A 17,178-nucleotide genomic window follows, 5' to 3' on the forward strand; every position below is an offset into this window, starting at 1 on the left:
CTGACAGAACAAGTTATGTTCAAATTGTACTGGTTTATTTACAACTGTAGTTTATAAACAGTAACACAAACATCTTTACATGAAAAAAATCTCATTGCTGAAGTAGGCACAGAGTCAGAGACTCTTTAGGATATTTTCAGAAGGGAGCAGGAAGAGGAAAATGTAATACAACAGCTGCTGGGCAAAACTAAATACATGAGTGTTGGCCCAGGTGCAATTTCATGCAAATATCTCCAACAGTTCAAGTTCTATTGGTGTTTACTCAGTTACTAAGAAGAAAAAAAAAAAAAAAAAAAAAGGAATTAGTTCCAGAAGTAAGGTGCCCTAGCTTGATTCCTAGTAAAATAACTTAGAATAACTGTTTTTTATAAAGGTCAGTTTAATTTATTTTACCTCCTGATGATCTACCAATTCACAGGTTTTGATTTAAATACTCAGAAGACTTCACGCAGCAAAGCTGATCCCTATTATCTTCACTTCACAGTTTTTGGTAATTTCCACATCGGTCTATAAAGGTGTGATGCCTCGGCCATAAGGACATCCCTGTACTGAGCTTTTTAACAGGAGAACCATTCTTGGAACAAGCGGAAATCTGCTGATAAACAATCACATAGCTGCCATCTCTCAAACATTAACTAATTTAGAAGATGTTAGTTAAAAGAATATAAGCAAATCCTCAAATCAGTGAAGGCAACAGGTAATGAATACATCTATCACAGGTATATAGCACTTGAATCTCTTCGCTTTATTCGTGCGCGCTATTTTTCTTGCTGAACACACCTTCAATCAGCACATACTTCTGTGCTGAACTAAAGGTTTCTAAACGTCTAATTACTATCTTAAGACATCTTGTTTCTGAGGAGCAAGGTAACTTGTTTTAGACTGTCATATTCTGTCATGAAGCATTAGGTTCAATTTCAATGCACACACTGGTCTTTACAAGAGAAACGGCTTCAACCTATGAAATGTAAAATTTTGCATAATTAAAAAAATCACAACCCTGTAGTAAAAGCTTATTGTGCACAGTTTGTTTTGGTATTTAAAAATACCCTTACAACCAGTTTGAATTATTTAACCTAGTACTAGATAAGACTTTTTAAAAAGTTAATTTTACAAATTGCTTGCATTTTTCCCATTTATCTGTAGCCCAACCTGGACTTAACCATTTTTAATGAGAAGGAACCAGTATTTTTAATATTTTTATCTGCTCTGCACATAAACCCAAGTTTTTAATCAATCCTTGATATTACCCAGTAAGCAAAATCAAATTTATAGACTGTAGGCAGTGGAGACATTTTACTTTCAAGGGACAGTAATTAAAAAACCCATTCTGTTTTCAACTGCTTCTCCACATCTGGCAGTGCTTCATTCTTTTAACACACTTAATGTGAACACAGACCACTCACATTAAGGCTGCATTAAAAATGAAACAAACTGACCTTTATAATAAACATTTCAAAACAAAAAAGCAGAACAATACAAAAATTAAAAATCCTGTTCAGAAATTGATAATAATTTACCCTATCTTAAGCCTGCTACTCAGGCACTCCCATCAGCAAACAGAAAAATTCTCTTAAGTTAGTATTCAAGTTGGGAAACAGTCAGCTTGTGTCCACATACAGTATCTTGGTTGCTTCTTCTTTATAAACTGTTCTCTACAAAGTCTTTAGTTATTAACTCTCCAAGGCATCCAATACTTTCATGATCTGTTGTTTTATGGCTTTGGTAGCATCACCTGCATTAGGAATCAAATACCTTAAAAAAAAAGATTAGAAAAAGCCATCATTAATTCACTATAAAATTTTTGAGTATCAATTCCATAATTCTTGTTTTGATTTTTCCTCTGGCACTAACTAGAAGGAAGGAGGAGGGGAATATATTAAAAATGAAAAACTACTGAGAAAATATTATTTATTTCCTGTTTATACTATGAAACACTTTCCATTTGTGAACTTAGAACTGCTTAGGAGTGCTTCACAGGCCATCCTGGAAAGGAAAAGTTCTTTATTAATTGACAACAGTATAGATCTGGCAGTTCCAAGATCTCTAGAGACAGCACTGTCCAACTGAAGCATGTCAGTTCTTGTTTGTTTGGGCTTTTTTAATTCTTACAGATAGCTCTAGATCATTTGTTTATGATCCTTTCCCTTCTAGATTTGCTCCAGTCAACAAGGTGGCGATGAAGTAATTCAACAAGCAGCAAAGTTCTCTGCAACATTTTAAATTATCATTGTCTGACCTACTAGCAAACTAATTTCACTGTAAGTAGCCAACAGGCAGAGAACAACTTCCCTAGTTAGCTGGGAAACTCATCTCCCACCTTTTATGGAAACAGAGCACCCACTGCACACAGTTCTCCCCAAGGAAGAGGATGAGTAAATGTCCAACTGATGTCAGCAACTTTGTTAAAACAGTGCCAAGAAACAACAGGCTACGCCAGTGGAAAAAAGCCCAATACACCCATCCCCCTGACTTCCCCCCAGCCTTAAGCAAGCAAATGTTGAGCATGGCAATATCTAACTTTCAGGAACCATGTTTCAGGGGTTCAGAGTTTTGAGGTCAGGCTTTTACACTCCTTGTATAATGCATAGGAAGAGTTAGAAGTCTCAGAAAAGATACCACAGAAGAAAGATTACTCTCTTAAATCGCTCTCTTCACAAATCCATACTTCAGGCTGCAGATAGCTGTCCACTTCATTTTCATTTAAGACACCTTACAGAAAGAAAACACTTCCACACATCCCATCCCCAACAACTGTCATTGCAGACCACGGAGTTCCCTTCTGCTGTGTCTTGTAAACTCTCCTCATTCCACTGGCAGATCTTTTTTCTGGTTCACATCTGAATTATCTATACCTAAATAAAAAAATACTACTTTTGAACTCAATTATGGGAACTACAGCATGCCCCTGATTTCCAGCTGACAGCATTCTGTAGATCATTACTACTTAGATCTTTGCTACTGAGATGGCTTACCTTTCAATCGCCAAAATTTCTATGCCTGAAGTATTGCTATTTCCATATTTAAAGGTGATCAGTTCCGGGTGTTTCTTCTTGGATGTGATTTTGACTACAGAGTTGAGTGCCTGTCGAGACTGTATGTAAGCCAGTCCCTTTCGTGATGGAATCTCTCTCAAACAATACATATGAGTTGCTGTCACTAGGAGATGACTTGAAGAAAAAGAAAAATACAAATTAAATTTGCTAATGAACTACATACCAGCTATTTAGAAAGCTAAATTCTACAAATAAGCTACAGGGAGAGAGCTACGTAAAACAGTTCCCAAATCTAATTTGGAAAGGTCTACAAAATACTTCAGATTTTCCTTCACAGTACTGTATCATAGCTATTTTTGAAAACAAACATAGCATCCTCAACAGCATACAAAACCAGAGTGAGCAGTTAACATCACCACCTCAACACAACAGCCACGAATGCTATGAAAAATGATCCCAACGACCAGTAATGTGTCAGGAAATGCACAGAGTAGGGAAAACGCCTCCAGCCTCTCTTCCGTCCTTCAATCATACCCTAACCCCATCCCTCCACCTACTGAGCAGCAACTCTACACATGGAGCATCAGACCTAAGTTGAAAGGATGTGCTGGCACTCCATCATTGTCAATGAATGTACAAGCACTAACGTGCAGATGCTGACCTGCCATCTTAGCTCAATACCCACTTTTGCTTTCTTCACGGAAGGCATGCATGTTCAACTAGTGGTGGGAACACACTAGTTAAGTTCCAACTCTGCTTGAGAAGTCATACTATAACAGCTTACTAACCCTACACCAAATAAAAATAAATCTAATGGGAAAATAAAATTAATAATAAAAGACAAGAACAGATCATGATGCAAGAGAACGCCCATCAAAATTTTCTGTAATCTAGATTCAACAGGATTTGTACTTTTCGTGGAAGATAAGATACAGCAAGCATCATGTTCTGCCCTTGGAGGATTAACAAGGTCACTGAATCTTAGGGGCAAGATGGGTGCGTAGTACAAGGCACAGAGACAAACAGACAAGAAAAAAGGAGGCACACGTACTTGGATCTACCTGGTCTTGAAAAATAAGGCTATGTATATTGAGAATATTTTTCTTTCTATCTTGTTTTGCAAAGCAAAACTTTATACAAGGACTTGTACATAATTACCATTCTATAAGACTGCAAATATAAGAATGCAAATATAGTGGTAATATTTTGTTCTAGGTTGTTCCGCACCTTCATTTCCTAGTTTAATATCAAGAATAACTTAAAAGCCCAATATTTTTTTTTAAATGTGTATCAAGACAGACATTTTCATTAAGCTTAGGACTAATTCCAGTACCTGGGAAACATATGTCCATTTTCTTTTACTTCATTACAGGGGAAGTTATACTTCACATCAGGTTTATTTATCCATGTTTGGATGTTGACAACCTCTTTTCGATCATCATCTGACATTGAGGAGCTATCAATTTCATCTATTTTGAAGGGAGGGGGTAAGAAGAAAAAAAAGAAAAGAAAAGAAAAAATTTTCACACAACATCAGACAACTTTTCAATTCACTTAAACCCAGAGTAGCTATACGGGTTCAAATCAAGGTCTACCTAGACATAAACAATTGTTCAGAGGGAAGAAAGAAAAAAGCACGAGTATCTGATATTCCTCTTTAATTCTCTCTCAGCAGACAACTATTTTCAGCTCAGGGGATTTATTAGGCTGTTCTGATTTATCCATTCAGTATAGTTTAATAGATCTCTTTTACATGGACTTGTCCAGACTATCCTCGAAGCCCTGTAAACTTTTTGTATCTACAACACCAATATCTTTCAGCATGAAGTACCAAAACCACTTTAACTACATTCCAGGAAAACCTCCTCTTGTCGCTTCTAGTTTTTTGTACAAGAAGAAACAAACATCTGTTGATGCCTTTCGATGCTAGGCATTATTTTTGCAGGCTGCTTTTCTTCCCTTAAATTGTCTATTTCACCTAACAGAAGTTCTAATATTCAGTTATGGCTGTTGTGAAAGCTATTTCACATCTCTCCTCACCCTTCTTATCCCTCTCTGAACCTCTCCTGTTCAAACATGCTGTTTCTGAGATAGAGGATCAAGATGCACAATATTCAATGTGTGGGTGAACCATAGGTTTATACAGTGACATAATGACCTCTGTTTTACTCTCTGTTCCTTTCCTTGTAATTCCTAGCATTTGATTTGCTTTTCTGACTGCTAATGAGCACTTACTTATTATAAACTTACTGCTCCTGGACACAGCCAAACCAGTCTAGCATTTTGTATCTGAAGCTAGAACTGTTTTTGTTTCGTGTCTTTCTCGTCTCACATTAATTCATACTGAATTTTATTGCCCCATCACTCAGACTAGCAAGACTCCTTCAATTCTTCAGTCTGCCCTTACTACCTCGAATAAACTTGTGTCATTAGCAAAAAATGGTTGTCTTCACAGTTAAAAAGATGTCACATTGTAAGACAAAGATGTAAAATACACTCATGATTTAGCGAAACTTAATAATTTTGTTTAAATAAGCTAATGTAAGTAAAGAGGAAAATCTTCTACTTACCAGTATCATATTCTTCTTCATCTCCGATGCTGAATACTGGTTTCACACCACGGTAGGGTTTTCCTACTCTGTCACTGCTGCTGATATGTCTGTTGGCAATGAAAAGGGCAGGAGAGGACATGGGATAGGAGAAGAAATGTAACTGTCAAGCTGATAGTATGACTCCTACAATAACACATCAGCAAAATGTAAACACAACTGTGCAACTGAGGAGGACAAGAGAGTTTCATGAAGCTGCTTGCAAGGAAGCTGTGACTGGGCCATCAAGCTATTTGGTTAGTGAAAGCACATATTTCAGTTACTTAGCGAGGCTGACTGCTGCAACAAATAAAAAGTGAAAAGAAACACTTCTTTGTTTCAGGAAGAACTTCTGGTCACTTTCTCAAATGGCAAAATAGATTAGAGACCTGAAAACTGACAAAATGCTATGAAATTTCTAGCATGAAATTGAAATACTTCTGGACAGTCAGGGCAGCTTTACAAGGATGCCAAATTGGGATGAAGGAAAAAAAATAAATTAAGACTATTAACGAACATGTCTGGAAGCTCAATTTTCAGGTTAATTCCTCAAAAGATAACAAAATACCTTAAGCACTTCAAAGTGCGCTTATAAACCTCCCACTGTAGCGTGAACTCTGACTTCCTGTCCATTACTTTTTCCATCATGAACCAAATCCTGAAATCTTTTGTGAAGCAATCCCTACTGCTAAAATCCCAGCATCACTAGGATTTCTGCGAAGCTATTGACCTCAAAAATAACATTTAAATCTATTTCTATGGATTATATCAAATGACACAAACACACACAGTTGCATCTTAATGTTTTGACAGTAACAGTTACAAATCCTGAGATATTTTAACGGTCCAGCTCAGAGTACTGTGATTACATGGTCACAGCTGTCATGTTAAAAAGTTCTGGCCCTCAACTGCTGAAAATATCTCAAAAATATGAGAAAACCTGAAGGTTCAAAGCCACAAAATACTTAATTCCTGAAAAAATAAACATTTCCTGATCTTAGCCTTTAGAATTGGCAACATGTAGTAGTCTAAAGAAACAAAACCAAACCAAACCCCACCTGTTCCTTTCAACCATTTCAGTTTCTATAACCTCCCTCCCCGCAATGTGTATTCATATTTCCTATGAACTACAAGCCCTGGTTCTTGTTCTAAGTGTATTCACAAACTCCAGTTTACGTGCTACTGTAGAACCAAGTTGGAGAGGCAACCTCTTTAGTAATACATAAAGGAATGCCAGTACTTATGTATACCTGAAAGCATATTTGAAATTTTAAAAAAAGAAACCTGAATTTTCTACGGCTAACGTAGACAAAACAAGGAAATGTTTAATAGGAAAAAGAACCCCAACGAACAGAAATGCATTCTACAATGAAACAAAAAATAAAAATACAAAAACATGCTCATTAGTGTTTAAGACAATAAGCATCAATGACACTGACAATTCAAGAAGGCAGTGCTTCTATATGGAGGATTTGTAAATATGCTTTAGTAATACATAACCAATTGAGTAAGAAGCAGCACATTTAAATAGTGTCAAATTGGATTACACAGAGAGGATTTAAGAGAAGATCTTCTGGGTGTTTATAGACCAAAGTTAGTCAAGACAAGAGAAAGTAAAAAGCTACTTTATAAAAACTGGGAACATCTTAAACTAGAAATGGATTTCCTTTAACCTGTTTGCATGGAAGGCCACCATTACATTGTTACAAATGGAATGTGTAATTCCATTTAGTGGCAAACCTGCAAAATTAAATATATCGGTGATAAACACAAAATGGATCTAATTGAATGGATGGGAAAAGAATGCCATTGCAGGTTTTCAAGAAGCGCAAATTTGAGAATAGTCTAGTGATCCACAGTGTGAGCAAATTTATTACTGCATCTTCCCAATGAAAGAAGATGAGCAATGTCAGTGAAAGGAGCAAGTAAATAACTGAACTATAACCTCAATATATCAAAACTTCTTGGTTACAAATACAGATTCAAGTGTCTTTCAGTTATCAAACAGAGCCATCAAGTGTTTTAAGTTGGAATTTTAAGACTTTCTTACCATATTCTAAAAACTGATAAACAAAATGTGGGGAGAAATCCCCATGATTTCTAGGATTTGTAAATTAACAAAAATATATTATATGCTATTGGGATATTCCCTTTTTTTTTTTTTTTAAATACCGGTTAACATTACTGTTGGTTTTGCTCACACACCACCATTCTGTAATGCTTACGGATAAATCCTATCTCAAACTATTTGCAGACTACTTGAAAGAATTGGTCCAAAATCCTTGAAAACCCAATCAGCATTTTAGATCTTCCTTAATTCTTCCAGCACCAATCTTCATGCTTTTCAGCCTATGAGGGTCAAGAGCTATAACAGAGTTCCTAAAGGATAACCAAAGTTCCAAGGTGATTACACATGAGCTGTCCTTCATTTATCACGAGTAATTTTATTTAACCTCAATTCACAATTTTTATTTCTGAAATAATAAGGCAATAAATCCGAGTCAAATGTGGGACTCCACGTTTGTGTGAAACACAGTAGTTACATGAAAAAGATGAGGGAGAGATGCAAGGCATGTTTACCTATAACTCAGCATTTTTCTTTCCCCAGTAATGAGCACCTCTGCTCTACCAGTATGTTCTAACACCATGTGATGAGAACCATAAAAGTTCCAGATTTCCAGGCAGAATTTCTGTATGGATTCCCTGTCACGTCTAAGCTCTGATGATGCTTTATGAACAGTTTATAACAAGTCCCTTTCATAGTTGTAGTCTCTCCTGTTAAAACCTTAAGGCATAATCTGTTCAGTAATTGCTCCTGGTGTCTTTCACTAGTACAAGTCGCTAATAAAATGTATATAGGAAATGACAAGTAAAAAAAAAAAATCCATAAAAAGCAATAGTAAGGAAGAGAACAGAAATAACAAAGCAGAAACTAAGAGAAGAAAGCACTGCCAATACATTCTTTTCCTTCCTCTAGTCCCCTGACCAGTACTTGTAAAAACCAATAGCTTTAATATATTCAAAAACCCTAAATTAATATAAAAATATGTGAGCAATTTTGTCAGTGTAACCAATGCTTACAAATATTGCAATGCCATGCTAAATACAACAAAGGTGGTTTTAGTCAGACTGCTTAATTATCAAGCTTACCGCTCCAGGCTTGCTCTGTCTGGCCAGGAAATATTGAAAGGTATTCTACAGTACATTGGGGCAGAGGACAGAACAAAAGAATTAAAAAAAAAAGTTTAAAGGTAAAATCTAGATAAATAATTGAAATGTTCTATATTGGCAATGTATCTTCTTCAAGGAGGATGCTTATAAAAGTGATGCTTCATGACAGCTAACCACGAGGTAGAGAAATATTTGTAAAAATTCTATTAAAAGATGCATTTTTTTCATGGTTTGTATGGCTTACATATAAGCCTTGCTTGAATTCGTCACACAATAGAAGCTACTACCAAGTTTTATTTAAGAAATTTTTGCCCCTCATTGTGAAATAATAATTAAAAAAAATAATTTTCCAACACCAAAAGAAGCAACAGTCTGTACCTTCTGATTAGGTACAAGACTACTAAAAACTGCTGTTTGTTTGGCACGTGTTTAAAATCCTGCTATCAAACATACGCTAGCTCTGTTAAGATTCTTGAATATCAATGTCTTAGCAACACAGAACTCCAAAGATTGCATTTTAATGAACTCTAAAACAGGCTATTCAATTAAAGCTTTGACAGATGAAAGCTGTTATTCTTTCACCTAGTTAAGGTATGCGTTTGGAATGATTACTTCCAACTTTGAAAGTATCTTAACATTTTTGCACATTCTTGTTCCCAGCTCTACTTGAAAATACATAAAATTAAAAAGAGTGGATTCTGGGTTTGAAAAGCAGCTTTACATCAGGGCTTGAAAAATCAAGATCTTAAAAAAAAAATAAATTAACCTCAACTTGACAAAATGGGGCAATAAAAAAGAAAACCAAAACAGAACAAAACCAACAAAACAAAAAAACCTGTCCAGAATCTTTCTGTCATTCACCCATTCCATTAAAGTCAAGATGGAGAAATAAATGTGAAACCATTCTTGACTTTTATATTGAATACAGAATTGACATATTCTAAGAAGTCAAACTAACCATGCAGTGACAAATTCTAGACAGACATTCAAGAGAAAAGGCTGCTTACACTGGCCTTGCAATACTAAGGCAGCACAGTAGGCTTACAGTGTTATGATAAAATTGTGAGGAAGGTAGGGATAGGAAATCTAAAAGCTGCACCTGGAAGATAACTTTTTTCCTAATTAGCACAGTCTTCACATTTACAAAATAGCCACCTGAAATGGGAAGCCATTCTTCACTACTAATTCATAAGTGACGCACCTGTCCACAGGAGTAGATGTATTTTCAATAAAACTAATAACTTTTTCTTTCACGTTCACAGATTTAGTCTTCAAAGCAACTGTCATTTTGTTCACCAGGGACTTTACTCCTTTTCCATCACTTGAACCATTGGGAGAATCACCCTGTAAAAGTAACTCTTCTCAGGATTAATCATGTAAAAATACTGTTATTTCATCTCTAGTTTCTTAAGAAAGGTAACAGACTACAAAACAGCAGTCTACTTTTTGGTAGTCAGAAGAACATAAATTCCAGCATTAAGTTCTATTAAATGACAGCAACGATATGTGTCTGAGGTAAAGATGATCTAATAAAGTAAGCTTAACAAACCTTATTACTGAGCCCTCTGCCATGCAAATCTAGAGAGGAAGGAATTCTATTAATGATAAATTGTATCCAAATTAAAAGCCAAATTCTATGTACAACATATCAGCTATAAAACAGAGACAATTTTGAGCTTTCCCATGAAACTATGTGGCAGTTTTATAGTAATTTATTCCCAGAGTGAAGAAGCGCCGGGAAAAGAATTGTCCATTACATACTTTCTGCTGGAAAATGACTACATCAAGTTCCTCTCTACAAGCTCTTGCTGTCAAGAGGATAAAAATGTTTAGGTTGCCTCCAGCTAGACAGCGAATATAGTCTGAAATTAAACACAGAACTGAAAACAATCGTGACTTGCAGCAACGTATTTTACAGAACAGAACGAGGAATATGAAGAAAAAACGCATTACACCTGGGGCTCCCATCCCACTGCCACTTGTGCTTAAAATTCACTTACATCAACAGAGGAGTTTACGCTACTTCTTGAGCCTGAGGTACTAGCAATCCAGTGGCCATATCCATTTTCTGGTCCTTCTACATTGATATCTGCTAAGTGCTGCTGGAGAGCTGTTGAAAGACCATTAAAAAAATATTCAGAACGACACTGGAATTAGTCTGTTGGTGAAAATGCTGTGCATCCAAGACTAATCAGTAACAATTTTTGCTCCACATGATTTAATAAAATAGATAAATTCAGATACTTTTGCTAGTACAAAGGCACTAGGATAACCTTTATTTTACTGAAGATTACAGCTAAAATATAGCAGCAATTAAAAATAAATCACTGCTTTGATCCTAAAGATAGCTATTATGACACCACTCATATTGACCAGAGATGCTTCTATACTCTTGTACAAGAGTGCTACCCTTACTGTAGCACAGATCTCTCCGCTGTTGTAGAGCCTGACTGATTTCAGCAACACAAAGTGCTGAATTATGAACTGATGATTTAACAAAACACAGCAACAATTAATAGTAATTATGAAGTAGCATCTTCATATGGATCTGAGGCTAAACATAAAGAATAAGTTAGAATAAAGAGGGAATTCCCCCACTTCTTGTATTAATTTTTCACCATTCAGAAATGGCGGGTAAGCCATAACAGCTAACTACAAATGCGCAAGTGCAGAGTGTTGACTTACAGAAAACAAAAACCTGACAAATGAGACTTATTTGCTATTCATTTTGCTGATTTCTAGCCAAAGCCTTATAAAAATACCAACAGCGTTAAGATATCAAGTTTTGTCAAGTCAAAGCTCACTATTAATAAGCTTACCCATAAATCCTCCTTTGGCAATGCTTACATACTCCTTATTTTTCTGCAACAGAAAAGACATTTTTGGTTGAAGCAAAAATCTGTGGAATGGGTTTTGCAAGCATGGTAATGAAACGTGGGTTAATTTCATAAAAACTGTAAACTTGAGTAATGTAAAAAAACTGTTAAGATTTTAAGGGGAAAACACTTTGCCATTTAGTATCAGTGACATGTGCAGATACACTTTATTTCAGCTAATTAAAATCCACAGCAATTTAGCTGTACCTGTAAGAAGTGTGCTAGCACCATGTTCATATACATGTCTTCTTCCTCTCTGCCACTTCCCATGAAGCAGAGATGTTCCCCACCAGCTATGGAGCCAGACTCAATAGACTGTTTTTGTGCTTCTAATAGGGATTTTACAGATTGTGCAAATTCTGATGGGTTTTGAAGCATCTGTGGAACGAACAAACAAGTGCTGTTTGACATCAACATACTGTAATACAACCTGTGAAAAGACAGAAACTTTCAAAACGATTATAATTTGTTGAGCACAAGCAAGGCAACACACACAAAAAAGACAGCCTGACCCAGATCTCATGTTATGTAAAGAACACTGAGAATGGTCCTTTTCTTCCTGACTCCACCTTGCTCTCCCCAACTAATATTTGTTAGTTTATTTTTGCAGGCACCAAGTAATAGTGGAAAAAGTTTTTCCAATTTTCATGTTGCATTAAGTTGGCAATATGGCAGAGGGACTCGTTTCTATATCTACACATGCTTGAGCACAACATGTTCAAAATTTGCAGTTTTGAAACCCTTTACAATACCAAGAATTTCTATGTGACAGTAAGGTGATCCTCTTGTTGTGTGCCTGCTAGGCTTATTTCATTTAATTAGCGAGGTTTGGAAAAAAATTTACAACCAGGAGTACAGGGAGATACCTGGGATTCATAGTACTCTCAAAAAGTTAAGGTTGCGGTCTCCTCAAGGCCTATTATGCCTTTCTAAATACAATATTAAGACTTTCTAAATACAGATGAAATTTGTGCTTCCCCCTGCTCTTGTGGGGAAGGCACTTATTTAAATTAATAAGGAAATATTGACCTGTAGCTGGGGGGGCAGGGGGGGAGGTGAGGGGAGGAGGTTGAATTCTCATTATCTAGCCTTTACACAGGATTAAATGACTAAAAACAAAGTAACAAGCACACAACCAAATCATCAGTAAATTAACCTGAATTTTAACTGGGGTTTTCCTAGAGCCAAATGCTGCTGCTTTATTATACAGGTGCTAAATCTCACTACTATCTAAGACTACCTATAAATGTGATGGATTTCAAGGTGCTTTCCCCATTGCCTCCTCTTAAAGTAAATTGTGTGTACTTTGCACATACAAGCGTATAAAACACAATGAAGTTCTATTAATAGCTTTTAGTCGCAAAGATTATTCCCTACAATGTTTTCCTGTCATTAGACTCCTAATAACAGACGAATCTGGTGACATTCATCCAGCGTGGTTCATGAAGGATCCTAACCATGCCAACTGACACACACTGCAGAAGTTAATTCCAATATGTAATTTAAATATATATGAACTAATCCCATCCAATTTAAGAATTGTTTTCATGGCCTTCTTTTTCATATATTACTAGGTTTTTAAACTAATAATTTATAATGCTTATTTCTACTTTATTGAATATGATACTGAATTAAGGCTAGCAGAAGGACACCCATGTGTTATGGGGAAAGTTTTTTCCTAAATAATTTTTGAGCTATATTAAGATCCAGAACATTGCATCATAGAATTGTTTAGGTTGGAAAAGACCTTTGAAATCATTGAGTCCAACTGTTAATCTATCACTGCCAAGTCCACCACAAACCCACGCCCCCAAGTGCCACATCTACAAGTCTTTTAAATACCCCCAGGGATGGTGACTCAACCACCTCCCTGGGCAGCCTGTTCCAACGCTTGGCAATCCTTTTGGTGAAGAAGTGTTTCCTAATATCCAATCTGAACCTCCCCTGATGCAACTTGAGGCCACTTCCTCTTGTCCTGTCACTTGCTACTTGGGAGAAGAGACTGACACCTACCTCACTACAACCTCCTTTCAGGCAGTTCTAGAGAGCAGTAAGGTCTCCCCTCAGCCTCCTTTTCTCTCCTATATAAATACACTTGTGCAAATAATACTGAATAATACATCACTGTAATTAGAGAGGTAAAGATAACAGAGTCAGGACCGAGCTTCTTAACTAAGAAAGGTAAAAAAGCTTTTTTTGGGGTATATACATAAAAATCATTCCATGCAGCATCCATAGACTGCTTGAAGTGAAATAGTAGAGGGTTAATCTAGAAGTGAAGAATACACTGTAAGTCAGCTGAACTATAAGTGATTTGGGGAAAAAAGGTCAGAGAAAAAAAAAATAGGATTGAATGTTCAGTTAGGAATTCATAATCAAATGGAAACTACAGCAAAATCTTTAATGAAGTAATTAGTCCGTAGTACATCTCAGTCCCAAAATTAATGCACTTTCTCTCTCATATTGTACTGCAAAAATTTTAAAGAAGCAACCAAATCCTTTCCAAGACATATGCTCCTTACAAGAAGGCTGTAGTAAAACTGGCTGGGGGAGGGAAGCTACTTGTTAAAATTAATGACACCTTTCATTAGAAATTTATGATGCTAAAAAGAGATTTCTCCTCCAAGCAATGCCTAGTCTGTAGCCTGTATGGGTTTTTCCAGTTCTAAGCAGAGATTTGGAATCCCAAATTCTAATGTCATTAAGGACTAAACTTCTCAGTAAGGTGATGGTTCCACCAGTCTCCTTTAGAGAAGCTAACTTTTGAAACCTCATCACATAGCTAGACACTGCAGTACATAGACTAGAGTCTAAATGAAGTATAATTTACTTTTCAAGACAAACATTTAGCTCTCCTTCTATTTCACTCAGGATTCAAAAATCAGTAAAGAAACAAAAAGCATACAAACCAAATCCGAGTCTAAATGAAACGCTGTTGATAAGTGTCCAGCATTGTATTGCTCTGCAGGACGACAATCCACTACAAAGAACCTTACTCCTTCCTGAAAGATAAAGATTTGACCTGTTAGAAAATGTTAAAATTTTTTAATTATTGATGGGAAAGTACATAATTCAATTATATTTTAATACTAATTCCAATACTACAAGCCCCCCTCAAAGGGGCTAACAGCTATCAGAAAGTCTTATTTAATTGGATTAACCTGAACATCTACAGTTACCAGACTAACAACCGTATTCTAATAGTGATTTCCCATTAATTCATCAGTTTGCACACCAGAAAGGTTCACCCAAGTGCATGCAGTGTAATTATTTCACCCCTCTGAGAAGAAATATAGTGGGTATAAGGGCACAAATCAACAAGACATCAGAAGGGACAACTCTGAAGTCCTAATTCAACAGTCCATTACTACTCAGCACAGCACATAAGGATAGCTTTATACCCCACTGGCTTAAGCAGGATATAAACAGACACTTAACTTTACTTGGACTAGGGAAAAAAAAAAGCATGCATGATGAAACCAGGGCCTCGAAACTGCTACAAAAAGCCAGTAGTCAATAAGAAATGCTATAGTCTACCTATACTATTATCCATATATTGGTCTTAAATACTCTAAGGGAAGTCCCTGCATCTAAGTATGTCTGTAATTAACTACAACAGAAATAGCTTGAATAGTAATTTTTTTGTTTAAACCTTTCATTGACAACAGACAGATATTTCATAATGTCATTCTTCTCAAAAGGTACTGATCGCGGGTTTTAAATTTTCTCTACAATAGCTACATTTGGAAAGGAAATAAAATTAGTGAGATAATACTTTAGGCTCTCACTCCTCAGATTCAAATCAGCTACATTAAGCTCCCCTGTTCTGTAGCTCTAGTTGCTACAGCACAAATGCACTGTAGTCAGCAGATCACTTACAAGACAAGAACATATTTTCCTGAAATAGCAAATATTCATCAGTGTTGTTAGCACTCAAAAATATTTGTGATACGCAAAGTAGTAAGTGATTCTTTTCCTTTTCCATAAAATCGAGTGGGGGGAAGAAGAGAGTAATTCAGTATACTGACTCCTTGTTGCTGATTTGCTTGAAGAATCTCAGACACAGAAACCGCTAGACAGAGAGCCTGGCTCAAGTCTGTGTCATCATCTTTGAGGCCCAGCAAGCTGCTGCCAAAAAGACTGTGGTTGTCCTAATAAGGCAAGAGGAAAAAACAAAAAGTTAACTGAAGCCCATTGTCTTTAGATGTAAAGGCTTAAAGTAAAACTATATCCACCATGTCACAAACATTAAGCCTGATACACGTGCATCTTGCCCAGCTAATCAGATTTTTGATCAACTGAAATTCTTTCTGAAAACCATGGCAAGGCCTGAACTTTCATTATAAACATGCTTGTTCACCACTCTGACCATGCTAACATGATGAAATACCACTGGGTATGGTACTGAGGTATGGTATGAGGCTGAGGTACTCAATGACTTTTTTGCCTCGGTCTTCATGGCAAGTGCTCTAGCCACACCACCCAAGTTGCAGAAGGCAAAGACAGGGACTGGGAGATTGAAGAACCACCCACTGTAGGAGAAGACAAGGTTTGTGACCATCTAAGGAACTGGAAGATGCACAAGTCCATGGGACCTGATGAGATTCATTCATGGGTTTTGAGGGAACTGGCAGATGAAGTGGCTAGGCTCTCGTGAGACCCCACCTGGACTATGGCATCCAGCTCTGGGGCCCCCAACACAAGGACATGGACCTGTTGGAGCAAGTCCAGAGGAGGGCCACAAAGAGGATCAGAGGGCTGGAGCACCTCTGCTATGAAGACAAGCTGAGAGAGTTGGGGTTGTTCAGCCTGGAGAAGAGAAGGCTCCGGGGAGACCTTATAGCAGCCTTCCAGTACTTATAGGGGGCCTACAGGAAAGACAGCAAGGGACTCTTTATCAGGGAGTGTTGCGATAGGATGAGGGGTAACGGTTTCAAGCTGAAAGAGGGTGGATTAGATATTAGGAAGAAATTCTTTACTCTGAGGGTGGCGATGCACTGGAACAAGTTGTGGGCGCCCCATTCCTGGAAGTGTTCAAGGCTGGGTTGGATGGGGCTTTGAGCAACCTGGTCGAGTAGAAGGTGCTCCTACCCCATGGCAGGGGGGTTGGAACTAAATGATCTTTAAGGTCCCTTCCAGCTCTAACCATTCTACAATTCTATAACATGTTTCACTTAACCTTCTTAGCTTTCAATGATCCTCAACAGTAAATACCACCAGAGTAACAAGATGAAAAAATTGTTTTTAAAAAAAAAAATCATTACAGTGAAATATTCAAAGTTACTGTCAGCAGAAGCTTAAACAGTCACCAAGAAGAGGAGGATTTCAAAATTACTTTGTTATTACCTTCCTGAAAGAAGCTGGAGTTTTGCTACAGTAATATTGTGCCAAAGAGAAGAGATCTTCTATATCCTCTAAATCGAGATTGGCTGGTGAAGTTTCTAAGAATTCTGAGATACACAAACAACATAAGCACACCATTATTTCAGACATCAAAAAGAAGCACAATACATCTTTTCACATCATAAAATGAGTTATTTTTAATAC

General features: G+C 36.8%; 1 protein-coding gene across 4 annotated transcripts in view; it reads right to left on the bottom strand.

Annotated features, from left to right (window-relative positions):
- Positions 1–17,178, bottom strand: part of TBC1D23 (TBC1 domain family member 23) — a 35,967-nt gene continuing 18,789 nt past the window's right edge. For 2 of the 4 annotated variants that reach the window (XM_063350258.1, XM_063350248.1), the window contains 12 exons: positions 16,978–17,081; positions 15,660–15,782; positions 14,541–14,633; positions 11,839–12,009; positions 11,575–11,617; positions 10,756–10,865; positions 9,957–10,099; positions 8,735–8,779; positions 5,567–5,655; positions 4,330–4,465; positions 2,976–3,170; positions 1–1,755 (listed from right to left, as the gene is read on the bottom strand). In XM_063350258.1, coding sequence (XP_063206328.1) covers positions 1,674–1,755; positions 2,976–3,170; positions 4,330–4,465; positions 5,567–5,655; positions 8,735–8,779; positions 9,957–10,099; positions 10,756–10,865; positions 11,575–11,617; positions 11,839–12,009; positions 14,541–14,633; positions 15,660–15,782; positions 16,978–17,081 — 1,334 coding nt within the window. In that variant the 3' untranslated portion in view covers positions 1–1,673. The remainder of the gene's footprint in view (positions 1,756–2,975; positions 3,171–4,329; positions 4,466–5,566; positions 5,656–8,734; positions 8,780–9,956; positions 10,100–10,755; positions 10,866–11,574; positions 11,618–11,838; positions 12,010–14,540; positions 14,634–15,659; positions 15,783–16,977; positions 17,082–17,178) is intronic. The other 2 variants (XM_063350278.1, XM_063350268.1) reach the window with 1 other exon arrangement.

The sequence above is a fragment of the Chroicocephalus ridibundus genome, chromosome 1 (genome assembly GCF_963924245.1).
Source record: "Chroicocephalus ridibundus chromosome 1, bChrRid1.1, whole genome shotgun sequence".
NCBI classification, from domain to species: Eukaryota; Metazoa; Chordata; class Aves; order Charadriiformes; family Laridae; genus Chroicocephalus; species Chroicocephalus ridibundus.